This window comes from Herpailurus yagouaroundi, unplaced genomic scaffold, assembly GCF_014898765.1.
Source record: "Herpailurus yagouaroundi ecotype Mexico unplaced genomic scaffold, PumYag 139, whole genome shotgun sequence".
NCBI classification, from domain to species: domain Eukaryota; kingdom Metazoa; phylum Chordata; class Mammalia; order Carnivora; family Felidae; genus Herpailurus; species Herpailurus yagouaroundi.
Window position 1 is genome coordinate 9,723,397 of NW_024412394.1, and position 20,677 is coordinate 9,744,073.

The 20,677-nt window shown below is 41.6% G+C and overlaps 1 protein-coding gene across 4 annotated transcripts in view; it reads right to left on the reverse strand.

Annotated features, from left to right (window-relative positions):
* The window catches only part of ZNF318 (zinc finger protein 318), a 44,141-nt gene extending 23,496 nt beyond the window's left edge, over positions 1-20,645 (reverse strand). For 3 of the 4 annotated variants that reach the window (XM_040473585.1, XM_040473584.1, XM_040473586.1), the window contains exons 1-6: positions 20,088-20,645; positions 17,423-17,574; positions 10,752-11,391; positions 8,343-9,785; positions 6,568-6,667; positions 4,377-4,681 (exon numbers count right to left, since the gene is read on the reverse strand). In XM_040473585.1, the coding sequence (XP_040329519.1) occupies positions 4,377-4,681; positions 6,568-6,667; positions 8,343-9,785; positions 10,752-11,391; positions 17,423-17,574; positions 20,088-20,543 (3,096 nt within the window). In that variant the 5' untranslated portion in view covers positions 20,544-20,645. The remainder of the gene's footprint in view (positions 1-4,376; positions 4,682-6,567; positions 6,668-8,342; positions 9,786-10,751; positions 11,392-17,422; positions 17,575-20,087) is intronic. The other variant, XM_040473583.1, reaches the window with a different exon arrangement.
* Between the last annotated feature and the right edge of the window lie 32 nt (positions 20,646-20,677).

A 20,677-nucleotide genomic window follows, 5' to 3' on the forward strand; every position in this document is an offset into this window, starting at 1 on the left:
GTCAGCAAGCTGGGAATAAGATACTTAGGAAGTGAGAATCTTGGTTAATGTTGAGGAGTGAGGCACAGAAAAAAATAATTTGGAACACAGGGAGGGTAAGTATGAATGAGGAGACAAGGTCAGAGAACTAGGCACATGGGTTAGTAGGGAGAGGAAGATAGGCTGGAGAAAGAGAAACAATTAGGACTTCAAAGAGAATCTTTCCTTATTAGAGTCTTATTCAAGAGTCACTAAAGAGGGGTGCCTGGGTGACTCAGCTGGTTAACCATCTGACTTTGACTTAGGTCATGATCTCCTAGTTTGTGGGTTCAAGCCCCTCATTGGGCTCACTGCTGTCAGCGCAGAGCCCACTTCAGATCTTCTGTCCCCTTCTCTCTATACCTCCCCTGCTTGTGTTTCTCTTTCTCTCTCTCTCTCAAAAATAAATGAACATTTAAAAAACTTTTTAAAAAAAGAGTCACTAAAGAAATCACACCCAGCAGGTAAGGGGTGGGTTCGTGTATACACTGCTGGCAAGTACTGACTGGTGCTATCTTTCTGAAAAATAATCTAGGAATACATATTACATATCTCAAAATTCTTCATACCCTTTGACCTAGCAATTCTACTCCTTGACATTTATCCAAAGTAAATGATTTTGTCAAACAGGAGGTGATTTGACTGGTTAAATAAATTTTGGTATCCATACAATAATTTCAAATTAAGGTCATTTAAAATATTATAAGGGCACCTGGGTGGCTCAGTCACTTAGGAGTCCAACTCTTGATTTCAGCTTGGGTCATGATCTCATGGTTCATGAGATCGAGCCCCGTGCAGGGCTCTGCATTGACAGCACGGAGTCTGCTTAGGATTCTCTCTCTTCCTCTCTCTCTGCCCCCCTCGCCACAATTAAATAAACTGTAAGAAAATATTTTAAAAATAAATTATAGAAATCTATTTATTAACATGGCAAGATGTTCATGATATACTGAAAAAGCAAGTAACTAAATATATTTGAATAATCAAAAAGGCTATGCAAATAGGACACAATGTCAAATATCATCTTATCCAAACAACTTTCTGTAACTACTCATTCTTTATCCTGTTTTCTTTTTTTTTTTTTTTTTAGGCATTTATCATCACCTAACCTGTACTTGCTTTTGTATTATCTTTTTCTATTTCATGAGAGTTAGGACCTTGTCTATATAGGTCATTGCTATACTTCCCTCTATCTAAAATAGTGCCTGTCACTTTCTTGGGAGATCAATAAATATCTGTTTAATTAATTATAAACAGAAAATGAATAGCTGGAATAATATACACCAAGGTATTAATGACAGTTGTCTCTAGCTAGATGAATTGTGGACTTGTGTGTGTGTTTATTTTTATGAAATGAATAGAAAGAAAACCTCAAGCCAGCTATGCATTTTAAAGTGAGGCAAAAACAGAAAAAATACCAACCAGAGGAAGGAACAACATTCCTTACTATTGAAATGAATACTGACTTCTAACATATCCATGTTAGCTTCAGTGAAAATGAAACCAAATTCAAATCAAGATGACAGGCCATCATGGGGCTGGTGCATAAATGGACCCCAAACGATGTATAAGTCAACTATAAAGGGTCAGAACTTTTAAGTTCTTCTCCCATCAAAGGCCCTGAACTCAATGACCCTGGTATAAAAAAGAGCATAGTCCTACCTGGTTGAAAAGAGGACTCTCCCAGGAAGGCATAGAAAAATTAGAGCTTGGACAATAGAGGATACAGAATATCCTCTTCTCTACCTCCCCAACATTAACTGAGCACCTACTATGCCCTAGACAAAGTGGATACCATGGGAAACACAAAGATAAATGAGTTTTACTCTTTTATTCTCAGGAAGTTCTTACTTAGTGGAAGAGACAGGCGTGATAACAGACATGATCTTAATTAAGTTTTAAATAAGATAGAATGAAATAAATCTTATACAGCAACCATAATACATTATGAGAGAGCTCACTACATATTTAATATATTAAAGAAGGGGTGGGGTGAGGCACCTGAGTGGCTCACTTGGTTAAACGTCCGATTTCGGCTCAGGTCATGATTTCATGGTTCATGGGTTCAAGCCCTGTGTCAGGCTCTGTCTTGACAGCTTAGAGCCTGGAGCCTACTTCAGATTCTGTATCTCCCTTTCTTTCTGCCCCTCCCCTGCTCACGCTCTGTCTCCTCCTCTCTCTGCCCCTCCCTTGCTCACTCTCTCTTGCTCTCAAAATGATTAAACATTTTAAAAAATAATTTTTAAAAGTTTATTTTATTGGGGCGCCTGGGTGGCGCAGTCGGTTAAGCGTCCGACTTCAGCCAGGTCACGATCTCGCGGTCCATGAGTTCGAGCCCCGCGTCCGGCTCTGGGCTGATGGCTCAGAGCCTGGAGCCTGTTTCCGATTCTGTGTCTCCCTCTCTCTCTGCCCCTCCCCCGTTCATGCTCTGTCTCTCTCTGTCCCAAAAATAAATAAACGTTGAAAAAAAAAATTTTTTTTTAATAAAAAAAAAAAAGTTTATTTTATTTATTTTGAGAGAGAACATGAGTGTGCACACAGGGAAGGGGCAGAGAGAGAGAGAGGGAGGGAGACAGAGAATCCCAAGCAGGCTCTGCCCTGTCAGTATGGAGCCTGATGCATGGCTCAAACTCACAAACCATGAGATCATGACCTGAGCTGAAACCAAGATACAGCCGCTTAACCGACTGAGCCATCCAGGCGCCCCAAAAGTTTATTTACTTTGAGAGAGCGTGCATGTGAGCAGGGAAAGGGCAGAGAGAGAGAATCCCAAGCAGGCTCTGTGCTGTCAGCATAGGGTCTAATACAGGGCTCTATCCCACAACCCTAGGATCATGACCTGATCTAAAACCAAGAGTCAGACACTCAACCAAATGAGCCACACAGGTGCCCCAGCCAGTATGAAATTATAATGAGCAAGGGAAAAAAGAAGCATGAAATGAGGCTGAAGAGGTAGGTAAGGGAGTATTACAATCACTGGCTTATACTTGGAGAAAGGATTAAGAGTATAGCCATATAAGCAAAAATTGAAGGTGGCTTAAACTTGGATGGAAACAAAGATGGTGAGATGGATGAAACGGAGATTTACTTTGCAGGGAGAACTGAAAGAATCTGGCATTGATTTTGTATGGAGCAGTTAAGGAAAAGCAGCACTAAGAAAGCTTTTCAGGTTGTTGGCATGAAAACTCTTGGACACTGGGGCCCTTGAGATGGGTTAACAATGAAGGCAGAAAAGAGGGAGGTTGAGCACATCATTAGTTTGTTTAGTTTAGTTTAGGGTATGTTGACTTTGAAGTGTCTATGAGACAATGAAGTAGAAATGGTGAATAAACCATTGGACCTCAGGTTTGGATCTCACCAGACTCCTTTGAGTTAGAATATAAAACTAGAAGTTGTCAGCATGGTATTTCAGCATAGACCTGGATGAAATGACCTAGGGAAAAAGCAGAATTCTGGAGAACTGGGCTATGACTGATTCCTGAAGAACTAAAATATTTAAATATCAGGCAAAACACAATAGGCAGCAAAGGAGACTAAGCAGCAGCAGCCAGCATACTAGGAAGAAAAGAAATGTGAGAGAAGCCAAGGGAAGAAAGCATTTTTAGAGAGAGTGCTTCCCTGTATTAAATACTGCTTTGAGAACTAAAATGTATTCACTGGCTATGCAGCATGGTGGTGACCCTGTTGTTAACCATGAACCCACAAAATGGTATACATAAGTTACAAGAAGATTAGAAGCCAGGCTGGAGTGGGTTAAGCAATAAAGGCTAAAGCAAGAACATGGGGGGCCCTGAATGCTGAGGATTTGGGATTCTATTCTGTGGGCAATGAGAGCTGCTAAAATTCTGAAGTAGATGGGGCGCCTGGGTGGCGCAGTCGGTTAGGCGTCCGACTTCAGCCAGGTCGCGATCTCGCGGGCCGTGAGTTCGAGCCCCGCGTCAGGCTCTGGGCTGATGGCTCAGAGCCTGGAGCCTGTTTCCGATTCTGTGTCTCCCTCTCTCTCTGCCCCTTGCCCGTTCATGCTCTGTCTCTCTCTGTCCCAAAAATAAATAAACGTTGAAAAAAAAAAAAATTCTGAAGTAGAGTCCCGTTGTCTGACCTACACTTTACAAAAATAACTTCAACAAGAGTAAGAACAGGTTGGAAAAGGAATCTAAGAAAATGGTTAGAAGGCTTCTTTAGGAGCCCATGGAAATAAAAGATATAACAGAAACAGAAAGGAGCACCTGGCTGGCTCAGTCAGTAGATCATGCAACTCTTGATCTCATTGTTATGAGACTGAGCCCCACACTGGGCATGGAGCCTACTTAAAATTAAAAAAAATTTTTTTTAAAGAAATGGAAAAGTTGAATTGTTACCTTGCTATTTGAAGAGGAGCTTGAGGTTGATGACACTTTTTCTGGGCTCTTAGATTTTTCTGCTTTCCCAGCCTTCTCTGTAGTCTCTTTACTGTCATTTGAAGACTTTTGGGATTTATCCAAAATGTTTATTCCCAAGATCTGAGCCACTTTGTCCAGTTCAGACTGCTTCTTTTCTGCCTCTTCTGCTTCTTGTCGAAGTTCTGCAATGTCCTTCATGATGTTATCCTGAAGCCGACTCACCTCCACCAGGAGTGGGTCTTTGTGGCCATCCTTCTCCCTTCGTTTCTTGCGCAGCATTTCTCCTGAGCAGACGAATGTCAAAAGAAAGAAACACAAGGAAAGTAGGACAGGTCATTTTTCTGTCACAAGTAGTAATCTCCCAAGAGTCTATGGTCAGAAAATCTTTTCCCTTACAACTTTCCTTTATAAAGGCAAGAAAGACTCTCCTATCACATGGGCTAGTTTAGGTGAAGCTTCTACGGAGGTAAAGGATGAGTGATTACATTATCTCTTACGTAGGAGTTATTAGCTAAGGATCTACAAGCAGGCTTCAGGAGATCCATGAATCCCCAAAATGGTATATATAAGTTTATGTGCATTTGTCTTTATGTTGTTAACTATGAATCCAGTGACGGTCTTCTTCAGAGAACCAAGGAATTATTCAGAGGGCGAAAAGAATTCAGTTACATATTTGACTTTATCTGATTTAAGGACCCTTTACCAGTACCTACACTGAGTGTTAGGTTTTGCCTCAGGTTCACCTAATGTTACCTCCTATTCCAAACAGAAGGTCCTCATGAAATAATCTTCACAGGATTAATAACTAAATTTCTTATCCATAAACAGTCCAAATCCAAACAGAAGAAAGTGTATCTTCTCTCACTCTCTATTATTCCAAGCTGTCATCAAGCTGTAATATTTAGAAGCCTTATTATGTTCTTTCCTCAGTGTGCATGTGAATTCCTAAAGGCACAGATGAAGAGATGGAATCAAGAGGCATCATGGAACATTTTTTTGTGCAAAAAATAAGGAAGTACTTAAAAAATGGAGACATATCAAAGGACACAGGAGACCCTTTAAGGGCTCCCACTGGCCAAATCTGGGGCAATTTGGGCATGAAAATAAATGACAGTATATAATTATAACTTGTTAAATGAAGAATCCATGACTTCACACCAATATAAATGACCAAGAGATGGGAGAGGAGGGATGGGTAGGAAGCTCTTCATCTAGTAGAAAGCCAACTAATAAAGGTAGAAGGAATAATGAGATTAGAAAATCACTATTTAACAACCATCATAACAAATGATTTAGGCAAGAATCACCAATGAATGCTCAACTAGTGAGAGGAAATTTGAGGACTAAACATTTACACAGTCTAGAAGTATCTCTCCTATAAGTTACTAATTATAAAGGGTAAAATAATAACTTTGCAGCAAAGAAATTCCTGAAGACACCATCTTAACCAAGTGATCAAAGTTGATATCACCAGTAATGGGACAAATTAATACATGATACAAACTCAGCATCACTTCTGTGATGCTCTTGTCAAAAATGCATAACCTAAATTTAATCATAAGGAAACATCAGACAAACCAAAATTAAAGGACATTCTATAAATATGTGACTTCTTTTCTACAATGTCAATGTCATGAACTATAAAGATCCAAGAAATGTTATAGGAAAAAAAAAAGTGAAAGAAATGACAACTGAATGCAACGTATAATTTTCCATTTTCTTTTGCTTTAGGGCATTATTAGGACAGCTAGTGAAATATAAATAAGATCAGTAGACTAGTAGTACACTATGGTTAATTTCCTAATTTTGATAAGTGTACTATGGTTATACAAATGAATGCTTTATTGTTAGGAGATACACAATGAAGTTATTTAGGAGTTAAAGGAGTATCATATATAAAACTTAAAAGAATTCAGGAAAAATCACACACGTACACAGATTGAGAGGAAAAAAAGGATATAGAAAATATGGTAAAATGCTAATAATCATGGAGAATATCTGAGAATTTTTACACTATTACTGCAACTTTTTATGAGTCTAATTAAGCCAAATTTTTTAAAAAGTGAGGCTTCAGATCACTGAACTTATCTGAGAGTCCCCACAGTTCTCCATTTGGGTCTCCTACTCAAGTTACTACAAAAAGGCACTTATGCACAGGAATGTCTGATACCTTGTTGTTTATGAAGCCGCTCCAATTCAGTCCTGAGGTAGTACATCTTTTTTTGGCGAGCTTCCCGGTCACTCTTTAGCTTTTCCCTCTCTTCAATAACCTGCAAAGTACATAATAGTGTCCTTCAGCCTCCATCATTCTCCTTTTCTACTACTCTCTTCTGTAAGTCCTCATGCCAGATGATACCTGAATCCAAGGACCCAAATGTCTACACAGAGAAGTTCTGACTTTATAGCAAAGTTGGTATTTCATTCTGATCCAAATTCCAGAGTAGAATTATCCTCTTCAGAACTACATTGCCCAGAAAGCATTATTTTTATGCAGGAAGCACTGTACTATTAATGTTAACCTAAAGGCACTGACAGCAACTATTAGACAGTGGTTCTGAGCTCAAAGGGAACAATCAAGAAGTGAACTAATGAGTGTTACAGGTGACACATTGTGTTAGTTGCATTACATACATCAATTTATTTAATCCTCATGACATTATCCTTGTTTTACAGTAAGAAAACTGAGGTTGTGAAAGATAAAGTAACATATCCAAGGTCATACAGTAAGAAGATTTAAAATCCAGGTATATTAGATAGATAGATAGATAGATAGATAGGTAGATAGATAGATAAAATCCAGGTATATATAGCCTAAAGCACACATTTCAACTGTATTACTACTAGTTGATGGAAAAAACAAATATAGTTTGTATATAATGGACTAGTGTGGAAAACCTGTATATTATCAGCCCTGACTTAAGTGCTAGGTTCTTGAAGGGGAAGTAAAAGGAAAACACTCAATCTCCAAACAGTGTCTGTACAGTCTCAAGTTTTGTCTATATTGAACCTTTCCCTCCTCTTTTCCAAAAGACTTCAACAGAACAAAAGACTGAAGCTCAGAGTATCTAAATGCAATAAAAAATTAAGAGGTGATTTTTGTTTTCTCAAGAATCAGCTAAATTTCTTTTAAACTGGAAAAAAATTGACCCTCTAATTTTTCCTTTCCTTCTTTTTCTTTAGGTTTTAATTACTTTATTAGCAAGCCAAATTTAATATATTACATTTTTACGCTCCTAAACAAAGTGAGTCATTAGTTACTAAGGACTTTTACGTTAAGAATACGCATTAATTTTTCCATTTGAAATTCTGCTATTCTGTATTCCTCATCCCTAATTTTTACCTGCTATTTTAAAACATCTAGAATTATTACATCATTACCCCAGCCAGTTCCCTTCTTATACCTGAGAACCCAATGAATTTTGTAGTATAAAAACTACTGTTTAAGTGTCAAAAAATATGTTGTATTCTTGGACTCTAAAACAAACCAGAAAAAGCAAAGCTGATTTTTTAATTACCAAGCAACAACCAGGTATTAGCTTTTAACCCACATAATCACTACAGGAAATGGATCCAAAATTCACTAAGATGAAAACACATTTACTGATCGTCCTTCACCCAATCCAATTTTGGTTCCTCACTCCCTGACGAGGTCATATTGAAAACTTCAAGGCTCTCAACTCCTACCCATAGTATTGTAAGGCCAATAATTCTGATAGAGAAATAAACTTAAAAAAGAAGTCAAGAAATCACAGTGGGACATAGGGCTAGAATTTAGTTTAGTCCTAATGAGAAAATGTGAGAAAAACAGAGGGAGTATATACATTACTTAGAGTGAGGACAGCAGCCTCCAAAAACTTAAAAGGGCCTTACACCCTCTGAAAGGCAAATACCAATTTATGTTAAAATAGAAGACTCAGGCACAGGATGCTCAAAGCTAATATTCACCTTCTGCTTCTGGGAAGCACGGTTCTTCTCATCAGAGATCTTCTCCGGATTATATCTTATGAGTGATGGGATGGACACCTGGACAGGCACTTGAGCAGTAGGAATTGAGCCTAGCACTGACTCCTCCTGCTTGGGCTCATCAGGAGTCACAGTGGGGATCACACGGAGATTGGGACGGCTACGAGTAGGCTGTTTGGTAACTGGCATTACCCTGTGTGGTTCAGGTAGAGAGTGGTTTGATGGTTGAGAGGCAGGGTACATGGGCCACCTGGAGGCTGCATATGCCATGTAGTGCCTATAGGCATCAAAGGAAGCAGGGGGAATGGCAGGTCCCTGATAGTTAGGAGGTATCCGAGCTGCAGCAAACTGAGAGGCCCTTGGCATATGAAACTGTGATAAAGAAGCAGGATGTGGAAGTCTAATTGGGGCAGATGGGGCTGATGGTAACATGCATCTGACTGCCACAGATGACTGAAACCCACTGCCAACCACCTCTGGTCCTGCAATATGACCCACTGAATGGTCAGACTTTAGGAATGGGGGGCTGTTTTTTGTGAGCAGGTAAGGGTCTACAGGGGAGACTGGATGTGGATGGGACACCTCTGGGGAGTGGGTATTGCTATGGTGTGCCTCTCTGCTCTCCAGTCTGTGAGGCTCTGAGGAGTGCCGATCAGCTGAGAAATGGTGGTCAACTGAGGAACAGCGTTCTGCTGAAAAGTGCCGGTCAACTGATGGACGGCGGTCAGCAGAGGAACGTGATGGTTTCTTGCCATGAAGTCGTTCCTGAGTGCGTGCGGCCAGTTTACTAATCTCTGCTACCCCAATATCCAGCCCTATGGTCTTGAGCAAGTCATGAATCTTGGCATATTCTGGATTGGTGTCTTCTATTGATTCTAGTTTTACAGCTGGAGTTGAAGAGGGCAGGGAGCTTGCCTTCTGTCTCATGACTTCATTCTCAGAGCTCCCAAGGGGCTTTGGTGGAGATTCTGCCTTTAAATCCTCTTCTTCGTCCCCATAGAGAAATTTCTCCTCATCCTCAATGTCAGGGAAACTACGACGCCTTTTTTCCTGTGTACTGGTAGAATCTGCCAACATGCTCAAAATGCGGGAAAAACCACTGCCATCCTGGCTAGCTCTCTCATGGGGCAGCAAGAAGTCTGTGTGTCGTTCAGGCCCCTCAGGCTTCATATTCAATTTTTCCTTGTGGCACAGAAAACTTCCAAACTTCTCTCTGAGAGGACTGTTGTCTTTGGGCATCCCAGGGAGGGGACCCCATTGATAGAGGTTGCCCTGAGGTTCTTTCAAGGTAGTCTCTACCATAGTCCCCTTGTTTTCAATTTCTGAGGCAAAAGCAGCAATAGCACCACTTAGTGGAAGAGATGGGTGACCAGAGTAGACAGGGTGATCCTGGCTGGGGCTGGTATTGCTGGAAAAACTCTCAAGCTGTAAAGACAGACACAACTGATTTAGCCTCTATGTAGAATCTCAGAAAACTAGTAACTGAGACAAATACTTAAATAGTTGGTTCTTCTTGAATAAATAGGGGGATGCTAAGTATGAATGAAAGGGAGGTACAGTATCCTTAGGCAGGTTCAAGATTTGGGTCTCCATCTCTCCAGATGCTTCTGCTGTAGCGAGGGGAAACACGAAATAAAGTAGATTGGCATGAATCTTTACTTTTGCCCATTTCTTGTACTCCTTACCAAGCAATACGAATTCAAAAGGATTTTAGAGATATACTCTAGCTTACTTGTTTTTTTCCCCTAGGGGCCCCCCAAGGGGGGGGGGGGACATATAAAAGTGGAGCCACTTTGAAGTGAGATAAGGAAACTCTGAAACCTAACTGATCAACCTCCCCTTGCTTCCTTACATGCCCTTAGGTACTTCTTCAGAAACTTTTAGCTCCTAGGAGAATAGCTAAAAACTAGCGTTCATGCTTGACCATCTTTTCAAAGATGAGGAAAAAACATCAGGGCCCAGTAACTTTTCTAAAAATCACACAGTATGTAGTGGCAGTGGGATCAGAATCAGAATCACCTGGTTTCTGGTCTAGTGCCTAGTGTCTACTCATAAATCTTTTCTCTAAAGAGAAATGAGGAAAATTCAGATCATCTACTCTCTTCGCCCTCAAGCTTCATTTCCAAGAAACCCATATTCAAAGATTCCTTGAGGGCTATCCAATTTAGAGAAAAAAACTTTCAATAAATACTCTCCAAAATGTTTACTTAGCCTAATATATGACAATAGAAGCCCTCCTGATGCATTATGAGGCCTACAGTTTACTCTGGAGAATCTTGGAAGATACTATATTACAAAGATACCATTAGGGACACAACCCTCAGGAAAGTAACTGAGTTTTAAGATATTAGAGGGACAAGTAAGAGATTCTAGCAGAAATGCAGCAGAGACCTGAATGGAAGGCTCCATGTCCACCTCAATCCGTTTCTTCAGAATTGACTTCTTGGGCATAGCGGATACTTCCTCAGGGCGATGTAAAGAATACCCTGGCTCTGATGTTGTTAGGACACCTGATAGTCCAGGAATAGAACAGCTAGTGTCACCACCATCAACTCCCACTAGCTCCTGACTCAAGCTCCTACTTCGTTCTTCCTCTTCTTCTCGTTTTCGCCTGGCAAGGTCCAGCTCTCGAAACTCAGGATCTAGAAACCTAGGGCTTGGGCTTCGTCTACGCTGTCGATAGTTGCGGGTCCCTGATGAAAAACCTGAGTGATCACCGCCCATGCCATGTATCTTCTCTGTGTCATCATAACGGGGCCGTTTGGCCTCCCGGCTCCTTTCCTCAGGTCGTACAGAGTAGGAGCCTTTGAGTTTATCTCTATTCCGCTCTGTTCCCCGCAACAGCTCATCATGACAACTGATATGGGGACTATAATCAGAACGATGCAAGAAAGTTTCTCTTGTCCGGTAGTCCTCATCAAGTTGTCCCAAGAAGGGACTGAGAGGTCCCTCCTCCCGAGAAATATATCGTTCAAGACCTCGAGGGCACTGGGAACTTCGAGTGAAGACTGAATCATCAGTCAGGTCATCCCTGAGGAAAGAGACAAGCATCAGTGAATACAATGGACTTGGAAAGAGCAAGAGCAAACAAGCCTCTAAGAGGCTGACATTCAGCAAGGGGGCTACAGAATGCTTAGGACAAAAGACAAAAATCATGAAATCCAAGAACAAATCTATGGAACATTTCTTCTCCCTTTCCCCTGGGCACAAGCAGCTTCAATCTCTAACCAAAGGGAACTATTACTATCTATCTAGACAGAACTTTTAGGCTAATCTCTTTGACTAGACTTTGGGGATGCAGAATATCACGAGAGGGTCTGGGAGATGTGAAAACATCACTACCAGACTACAAAAAGTGTGGGTTACACAATTCCACGCTAGTTTAAATTCTAGCTCTTTGCTATCAAAAGTGTGGTCTCAATTAGCAGCATGAGTATTACCTAGGAACTTTTTAGAAATGTGGATCTCAAGCTCCATCCAGGCCTACTGATTCAGAAACTGCGTTATTTTAATAAGAGCTTCAGATGATTTGTATGTACTTTTAAATGTGAGAAATGGGAGCTCCTGGCTGGGTGGCTAGGTCGGTTAAGCATCCAACTCTTGATTTTGGCTCAGGTCATGATCTCATAGTTCGTGAGATCAAGCCCTGCACTGGCTCTGGTGCTGGGTGGGGTGCCTGCTTAAGATTCTCTCTCTTCCTCTCCTTCTGCAACCCCCTCTCAAAAAAATTAATCCATAAATGAAATGTGAGAAATATCAGGCCAGGTCAATAATTTTCAAGCTGTGTTCTACAGAGACTCTTAAGAGTGCTTAGGAGATGCCTAAAGGAAGGACATGCTAAGAAAGCAGAGCCTGCATGGCTCTGGGCCTTCCACCTCACTGAAATCATACTGGCCCCAACTTTAACTGTTTGTAATGTAAGGTTCTGTATAATATACCATTTGGAAAAGAAGTATTTCACTGTGGGGAAGATTTTTTTTTTAAACTACTGAGCTACCTAATTGGCACGATTTTCTCACAAGTTTTAGAAGATTCTCCAATGCTCTGTTTTGCTAGGTCACGTATTAAAAACCATAAAATCCCTTTACAGCCTGTTTTGTTCTCTCTTTTCTACTTTGCTTGGATATCCACAAGCACTCTGCTAATCCTGGGTCTACGAAAGAGTATGAAATGATTTGGCTCACTATATATTTTTATTTTCATAGAAATAAAATGGTCTTTAAAAAAAAAAATAAAATGGTCTTGGACCTTTGTGGCACAAAGATAAAAATACAGGATGGGACACCTGTCCTTTCAGCTCAGAGCTCTTTATCACACAAAATCGTCCTAATCTTTTTGGGTACTATGGTCACAGAGTTTCTACTGTCCAAAAAAGAAAATTTCTGATTCAATCATAGATAGAAATAAAGATCCTCCAGCACTCTAACTTTTAAGTAATCTGAATGAAACATTTACATGTCATGGCACCTGGGTGGCTCAGTTGGTTAAGCATCCAACTCTTGATTTCAGCTCAGGTCATGATCTCACAGTTCATGAGCTCAAGCCCTGCATTGGGCACTGTGCTGACAGTGCAGAGCCTGCTTGGGATTCTCTGTCTTGCTTTCTCTCACCATCCACCCCCCGCCAACTCCTGCTTGCACGTGTGCTCTCAAAAATAAACATTTTTTAAAAATGTATGTGTCATTCACACTCCACTCACATTGGTGTTTTCTAGTTTCTAGTATGTACTTTTGTGTTTTGTAGAGTTTCTGAGAAATAACTTTTCTTTGATTTTGTTTTTTTTTTAGTTGCTTTCTCTGGGACTGAGCAGAACATCAAAGAGCTGCCTTTTCTAGAACTTTGTTCAAAGTTTTAGACCTGGGTAACAGCTATAAATAATTTTACGAAAGACTATCATAGATAAACTTTATCACTTCCTCTAAAAGAATGCCACCCATGAGAATCCAGGTTCCTGTTACCCACCTCCTCCCCAAGAATCTGGGGAATTTTGAGGTCTCGATATAGTATAAAATAGGAAAAATGGGAATGAACCAAGGATGATCTCTGAAATCAAACATAACTAGAGTAATATATCTTACTCTATGCGTTTATCAGCCATGAACATGCCTATTTCCAGGGAGGAAATGTCCATGAGCCACTCTATTACTACAACACCATCTACCATGAAAAAGTCTCTGATTGTATTAGTGTAGAGGAAAAACCACAGGCTCCATGGGGAGTGGCAAATTCATCCATACTTCCATGTTCAGCTCCCCACTAGAACTATTACATATCACCACCAAATGGCATACTAGCTCAAGATCTAATCTAGCACTAAATATCAAGAAGCTAGAAATAATGAGATGACTCCCAGACAGTATCAATCCAGACTTGTAACCTTCAGCAAAAGAAGGCAAAAACAACACAATGAAAAAAGGTATGTTAACAGTTAAAAGAATAAACAAACTATCATATGTATATCATGCATATATATCATGCAATACAGAAATCATTGATTTCTATACAGGCAGAAATCAAGATGCTTATTAGAAGCTCATGTCTTCCTTCCCCAGGTCTCCCAAAGGATAAGAGAAAGAACTGGCTACAGTAAAAGTGAGCCCTAAAAAGGGTCCCATCCTCTGTAGCTTAGAATAGTCCAGGGACAGACTCTCTCTGAAAGTTTTAGTTAAGTCCAACTCTTTTCTAAGGTTTTAAATAATGTATAAGGTCTATCTATTTAAAAAACTGACAGGGTGCCTAGGTGGCTCAGCCAGTTAAGCATCCAACTTTGGCTCAGGTCATGATCTCATGGTTTGTGAGTTCAAGCCCCTCATCAGGTTCTCTACTGACAGTGCATAGCCTGCCTGGGATTCTCACTTTCTCTCTCACTCAAAAATGAATAAATAAACTTTAAAAATAAATAAATAAGTAATTGATTGTTGGACTGCTGGATGGGTACATGGGGGCTCACTGTATTTTTCTACTTTTTTTTTTTTTTAAGCTACTCATGAATTGGTCAGCATCTCATCTAGCAAGTAGATGGGAGCTCCCTCTCTGTACTTTTGTATTTATGAATTGCATTAAACAAGTAAAAAAACATATAACATATACCCACATAAAACTTTGTACACCAATGTTCACAGCAGCATTATTCACAATAGCCAAATAGTGGAAACAACCCAAATTTATCCATCCAATCATCTCTGATGAATGCATAAACAAAACACATACAATGAAATATTATTGGTAACAAAAAGAAATGAAGTACTATTATATGCTACAACATGAATGAATCTTGAAAACATTATGCTAAGTGAAAGAGGCTAGTCACAAAGGACCATATACTGTATGATTCTATTTATATGAAATGTCCAGAACAGGCAAATCTATAGACAGAAAATAGATTAGCGATAAGCTATCGCATGTGGGGGGGGGGGGGTAACTAATAGCTAAGAGTGCAGGTAATAAAACTTTTCTAAAATTAATCATAGTAATGGATGAACAACTCTGTGAACTCAGTGACTGAAAGTCACTGAACTGCACACATTTTTTTTTCTTTAAATAGGTTCCATGCCCAGCATGGAGCCCAGTGCAGGGCCTAAACTCACAACCCTGAGCTCAAGACCTGAGCTGAGATCAACAGTTGGGTGCTTAACAGACTGAGCCATCCAGGCACCCCTGAACCATACACTTTAAATGGGTGAATTTTACGGTATGTGAATTATGGCTCAATAAAGCTGTGAAAAAATGTATATGATTAAGAAAAAGAAGAAGAAAAAAGACCCTGTAGAGTCCAAACTTCCCATTCTTCTGCTCTGATTCCCTAAAATGCCTGAAGAAAGCTCTTTGCTTCCATCTTTTCCCTAAGGCAAATCAGAAAGAAAAAATTCTGCTCCTTCAACCTAAGTCAGGGCAAGGAAGAGTTAAGATAAGAATTTTGTGAATGAAACGTGCAGACTACTTTGTTAACAGGGTAAACTGAACTCACATCCACAAGTCTTTAGAAGCTTAAATTAGAGCACGTGCTCTCTCTTTCTCTCTCAAAATAAATAAACTTTACAAAAAATAAATAAATAAGGGAAGAGAAAGATTATCAGGGTCCTAGGAAAAGTTTATTTTTAAAAATTTTAAGTAATCTCTACACCCACAACCTGGGGTTCGAACTTAACACCCCCAGGAACAAGAGTCCCTGGGAATGAAAGTGGCATGCCCTAGTGACTTAGCTAACCACGTATCGCCAGGAAAAAAATGTAAAGCACCTACATACAAAGGATGGAAATGGCCTGTTTCATTAGCTGAACTGGATACACTGTCAGGAGACATCATGAGAACGCCAGTGGTCCTATGGCCTGGTATTATTGGACAGTAATTATCCACACAAACCATATAGAGAAAAAATACAGGGGACAAAACAATATAAAGAATGGGTTGCTACCTCCTTTTATTATTATTTTTTTCCTTAAGTAATCTCTATGCCCAATGTGGGGCTTGAACTCATGACCCCAAGATCAAGAGTTGCATGCTCTACCAACTGAGGCGCCCCCGATAGCTCCTTTTAGAACCTTAGTCTCATTTTCTCTAAAACAGACTTGTCTCTCTGAAACACATGATTCTGGGAAGACAATTACTATCCCAAACTCCCTAAAAGGCAATTTTTAATTTTTACAACTTAAAAAAGGACAATTCACTATCTGAAGCACATGTGCATAACGAAGCTTATAGAAAGGGGAGGTGACAAGAGGAAATGCTATAGTTATCTCAAAACCTTAACAAGGAAGGAAGAGAGTCACACCTGGCACCACCTACTCAATCATTTCCCAAAATAGAAGTAGCCAGAAGGGCAAGGGCTTTTGCCTCAATTAAGGGATACAGTCACATAACTTAAAGCCCTATGTTCAGAAGTTTCTTTTTTTTAATATATTTTTTAATGTTTTTAGTTTTTTTTGAGAGAGAGATAGAGCATAAGTGGGGGAGGGGCATAGAGAGAGGAGACAGAATCTGAAGCAGGCTCCAGGCTCTGAGCTGTCAGCACAGAGCCAGATGGGGGACTCAAACTCGTGAATCACAAAATCATGACCTGAGCCCAAGTCGGACGCTTAACCTACTGAGCCACCCAGGTGCCCCATGAAATTTCTGTCATATGACACAGAACTCTCCTGCCTTGTGTGCCACATCAAATTGCCACTGGAGCTTTGAAGTAAATATCACCAAAGAGTAACACTGGTCTTCAGACTTCCTGCCCAGCCGTCCCCCACCTGTCTGCCTATGCTCAGTGTACCACTACATGGACAGTCTCAGTTTGAAAGAATATTACATTGACTTGTTGCTACTGCTAATCATTTGTGAAAACTCCCAATATGCTGGGCAGAGACCACAACAGACATGGTTCCCAGCTCTCAGAAAGCACTTTCCCTGTACTCCCATTCTTATTTATTTACTTTTGTGAGGTGAAAAACACCTAATGTGATTAGTTAACTTCCCACGTGGTGATGTTCCTAATACCTAAGATCTACATTTAATACTCTGTGGAGTGTATTTGTCTGCCCTCAGCATTCAATAGTTGTAAAAACTGAAATTAAACATTTTTAAAGAGCTTTAACTTTTCTACTAACGCTTAATATACTTAATATACTGAATTTAGATACATGTTAGATATGAATTTATCTAAAACCTTTCTGAATCTATATTTCAGCCTGACCAAGCTGAAAACGCCATTTAAAAAAGATTTCCTATTTTGTCCAGAACTTTCTTTTGTAGAAAGGATCCTAGTTCCAGTACTTTAGAATCCTTACCATCTCAATTGTTTACGTTTATGTCCTGTTTATGTCCCCTCAGCCTTCCCCTTTCTAGATGGACCAGGATGACATTCTAAAGTCTTTTCTTCTATGTAATTCTTTCAGCAACAGAGTCTACGTCAATACACTCTTCCCACTTAGAAAGCCTTTTCCAATGCTATACTTTGTACTGGACACAGGGTGTAACTTCAGTGCTGGCACCACTCTTTCAAATACATTATTCAGAAAAAAGCAACTTTTCTAGCTTCAAGCACTATTATAGTGTGCCCTACCCCAAATGAAGCCTACCTGTCCACGTCCTCCAGATTATCCACTGGTGACCCCAGTCGATCACTAAGCCGCCGCCGTTCTGGTATGCCAACACAGAAATGGTCATTGCCAACAGTGATTCTTAAGCTCTGTTCCAAAGAAGAGTCAGAACGCAGACCAGGAGAGCGTCTCTACAAAAGTAAAAGATAATGTAATATTCTATAGGATCAAGACATCCCTATACCCAAAAATGTACTCCTCGGAGGTCATAAAATTGTCACCCAAAAAGGAGAGAAATGACTATGGTAAGATACTACTCCAAAAATAAAGCATGTTTTTAAACATTATCATTTTCTTAGATGAAAGACCACACTTCCAAGCCTCCCAATCAGAGACCTCTCATTCTTTCATTTACTAGGGCATGGGACTAAAAGAGTAAATCGAGTCTGTTCTCAGAATCTACACATTTCTGGTGAAGTAAACAAATAACAGGTTTTGTGTGTTTTTTAAAGTACTTCTGATAGCAGTAAATGCTATAAAGTCATTAAAAAGTGGTAATATGAAAGAGATTAGAGAAAAGGAACTACTTCAGATAGGATGGTTAAAGACGGCTTTTTCTGAGGTGATATTATTTAACCTGACCCTTGACTGATGAGATGTCAGCCTTGCAAACAGATGGAAGTATGTTTCTGGCAAAAAGAACAAGCTGTGGAATGAGCTTAGCATGTTCTGAGTAACAGAAAGACAGCCAGTGTGACTGTAGCAAAGTGACAGAAGACAGGAAATTTGGATTTTATTCTTAGTGTAGTAATAAACCACAGAAGGAGTTCAAGCATTAGAGTGATATGATCTGACTACATTCTTCCTCCAGATGCTTGCATTGCTCCTACTCTCATCTCATTCAAGTCTTTATTGAAGTCACCTTCCCAAGCCTTCCTTGGCTACCCTATTAAAAATGATGAATTCCTTTCTGTTTTTGTTTTTACTTAGTACTTAATTCCATTTAATATGCCAAAATATTTTACTTCTCTTATTGCCTGACTCCCCCTGGTAGAATATAAGCTCTACAAGGGCAGGGGTTTTTGACCGTTCACTGTCGTATCCCCAGTGCCCAGAACAGTGCCTAATATGGTAGATGTTGAATAAATACTTCTCAATTGTATAAAATGAAGATTAACAAAAATTATCTTGATTGCTAGGTACAGAATAAACTAGGTGGTAACAAGAATGGAATGTAAAGGAAACTAAGGCAATAATCCACTCAAAAGGTAATAGGGCTTAGACTAATGGCAGGTGGACAGTTTGGGGGATGTATCTTGGAGGCAGAGCTGACATGTTGACACATGGAGTGAATCTGACAGCTTAGACTTGGGAGAAGGGAAACCATCACTATTTCTGGCTGAGCAATGGGTGATGTCACTGACTTGAGAAGAAAAGCTTGGAGCATTGAAGAAAAGGGAGGCTGTGGGAACTAGTATTCAATTTTCTTTGCTTCCTCTGTAGAACTTCTTGCTTCCTCAGACTATAGCTGCTCAGCTGTGAAAATCTTAACATAGTGACAAGTCAATTCACCTAAGACCAGAGTACCTAGAGCACATCAATACTCTTAGAGAGCCAGCAGAGAAAACAGAAACTTTGTCATGGGGTTTTTAAAAAAAAAATTGATGAACTGAAAATAAAAACAAATTCCAAAACACCAGTCCCAGGTCAGAGGCAGTTACGGTGAGAGGTCAATATTATGTCTAAACTTCTATCTTTTTTAAAAAATATTTTATTTTTAGTCTCTCCACCCAATGTGGGACTTGAACTCATGACCCTGAGATCAAGAGCCCTATGCTCTACAAACCCAGCCAGCCAGGTGCTCCTAAACTGAACTTCTTAACCTCATGTCCCATCCCTTTAGCAGGGAAACATAACCGTTAAAATTATGGATGGCGGGAACCGGGTACGCATGGACTGAATCACAGCTACACCGCTTCTTAGTTGTATGACATTTTTTAAAGTTGCTCAAACCTCTCTGGATATCTCAGCTATTCAATAAGGCAAAATTTTAACTTCCTCGCCTCAAAGGGTTGTGAGTGTTCAAAGGGAATGTGTAAATGAAGGTCGACGCATAATCCTGCCACATAACTCAATAAGTGGTGGTACTTATTAATGACTGTGGGTATGCACAGTTCATTTCGGAGTAGCGCCAATTTGCTAACAGTTCACACTCTAGGTGTCTTCGCTGATGAGGTTTAGGCAACCCTAACTGGCCACAAAGACATTTCAGCTTCTTTTCTAAGATCCACGGGGCAGCTCAGGTCTAAAGGGATACCAAACCACGCAACTCTGAGGGAAACATCGACTACTGAACAAGTACCAGGCACACAGTTTGGAGGACATTCCCCTCGCCCTGGCAAACTTTTCCGCATCTCACCCAGAGTGAGACAAACAGCCTATTCCTGAAATGATGCACTGCCTCCCGAACCAGGCGCCCGTCTGGGTCCCGAGTCCGTTATTGTGTAAAGCGGCTCCCAGGGCTGACGGGAACCTCCAGGTTCGGACGTCGCCGAGGGAGCCCGAGGGGGGGTGGAGGGCCTTCGATCCCGGGACTCTGGCCTGGAGGCCTTGGGGCGCCTGTGCTGCGGGCGTTTCTGAAAGCGGGAAGCCCGGGCGAGGGAGCTAGGGTATAGAGGGAGTCCCGGTCGAGGGGTGGGATTACCCGGCTGCCGCTGTCGCCTGGATGGTCTCCACGGCCGTCCCGGGCGAAGTCCGCGCGGGACTCCCCGCGGCTGCTGCCTCGGAAACCGGCCGGGCCCGGCGGGAAGAGTCGTCGGCCCCGCGGCGGCGACGGGGAGCCGCGACGCGCCCGCGGCGGGGAGGGGGAAACGCGACGACCCCGCGGCGGGGACGGCGAGGCCCGGCGGCCGCGGGGCGGGGATGGGGAGCCACGGCGACCCCGCGGCGGGGACGGCGAGGCCCGTCGGCCGCGGTGCCCTGAGGGCGAGCGGGGACGGCGAGCCGGGTTCCGAGACGAGGAGGAGCTGGAGGGCAGCGGCGAGGTGCGGCGAGCCGGGCCTGAGGAGGAGCCGGAGCTGCGGCCGGTGCGCGGGCCGCCCCCGCCGCTCTCTTTAGGCCGGTGCGAAGAGACGGAGGAGCGGGCGCCGCTGCGGTACATGGCTCCGGCAGCAGCAGCCACGGCGGCAGCTCCGACCGGGGGGCGCCCTGGACGCGGGGCCCCAGCGCGCCGCCGCAGCTGCAGCCACGGCCGCCACGCGCCGCCCCCGCAGCCGGAGCCGCCCCCTCCCCCCT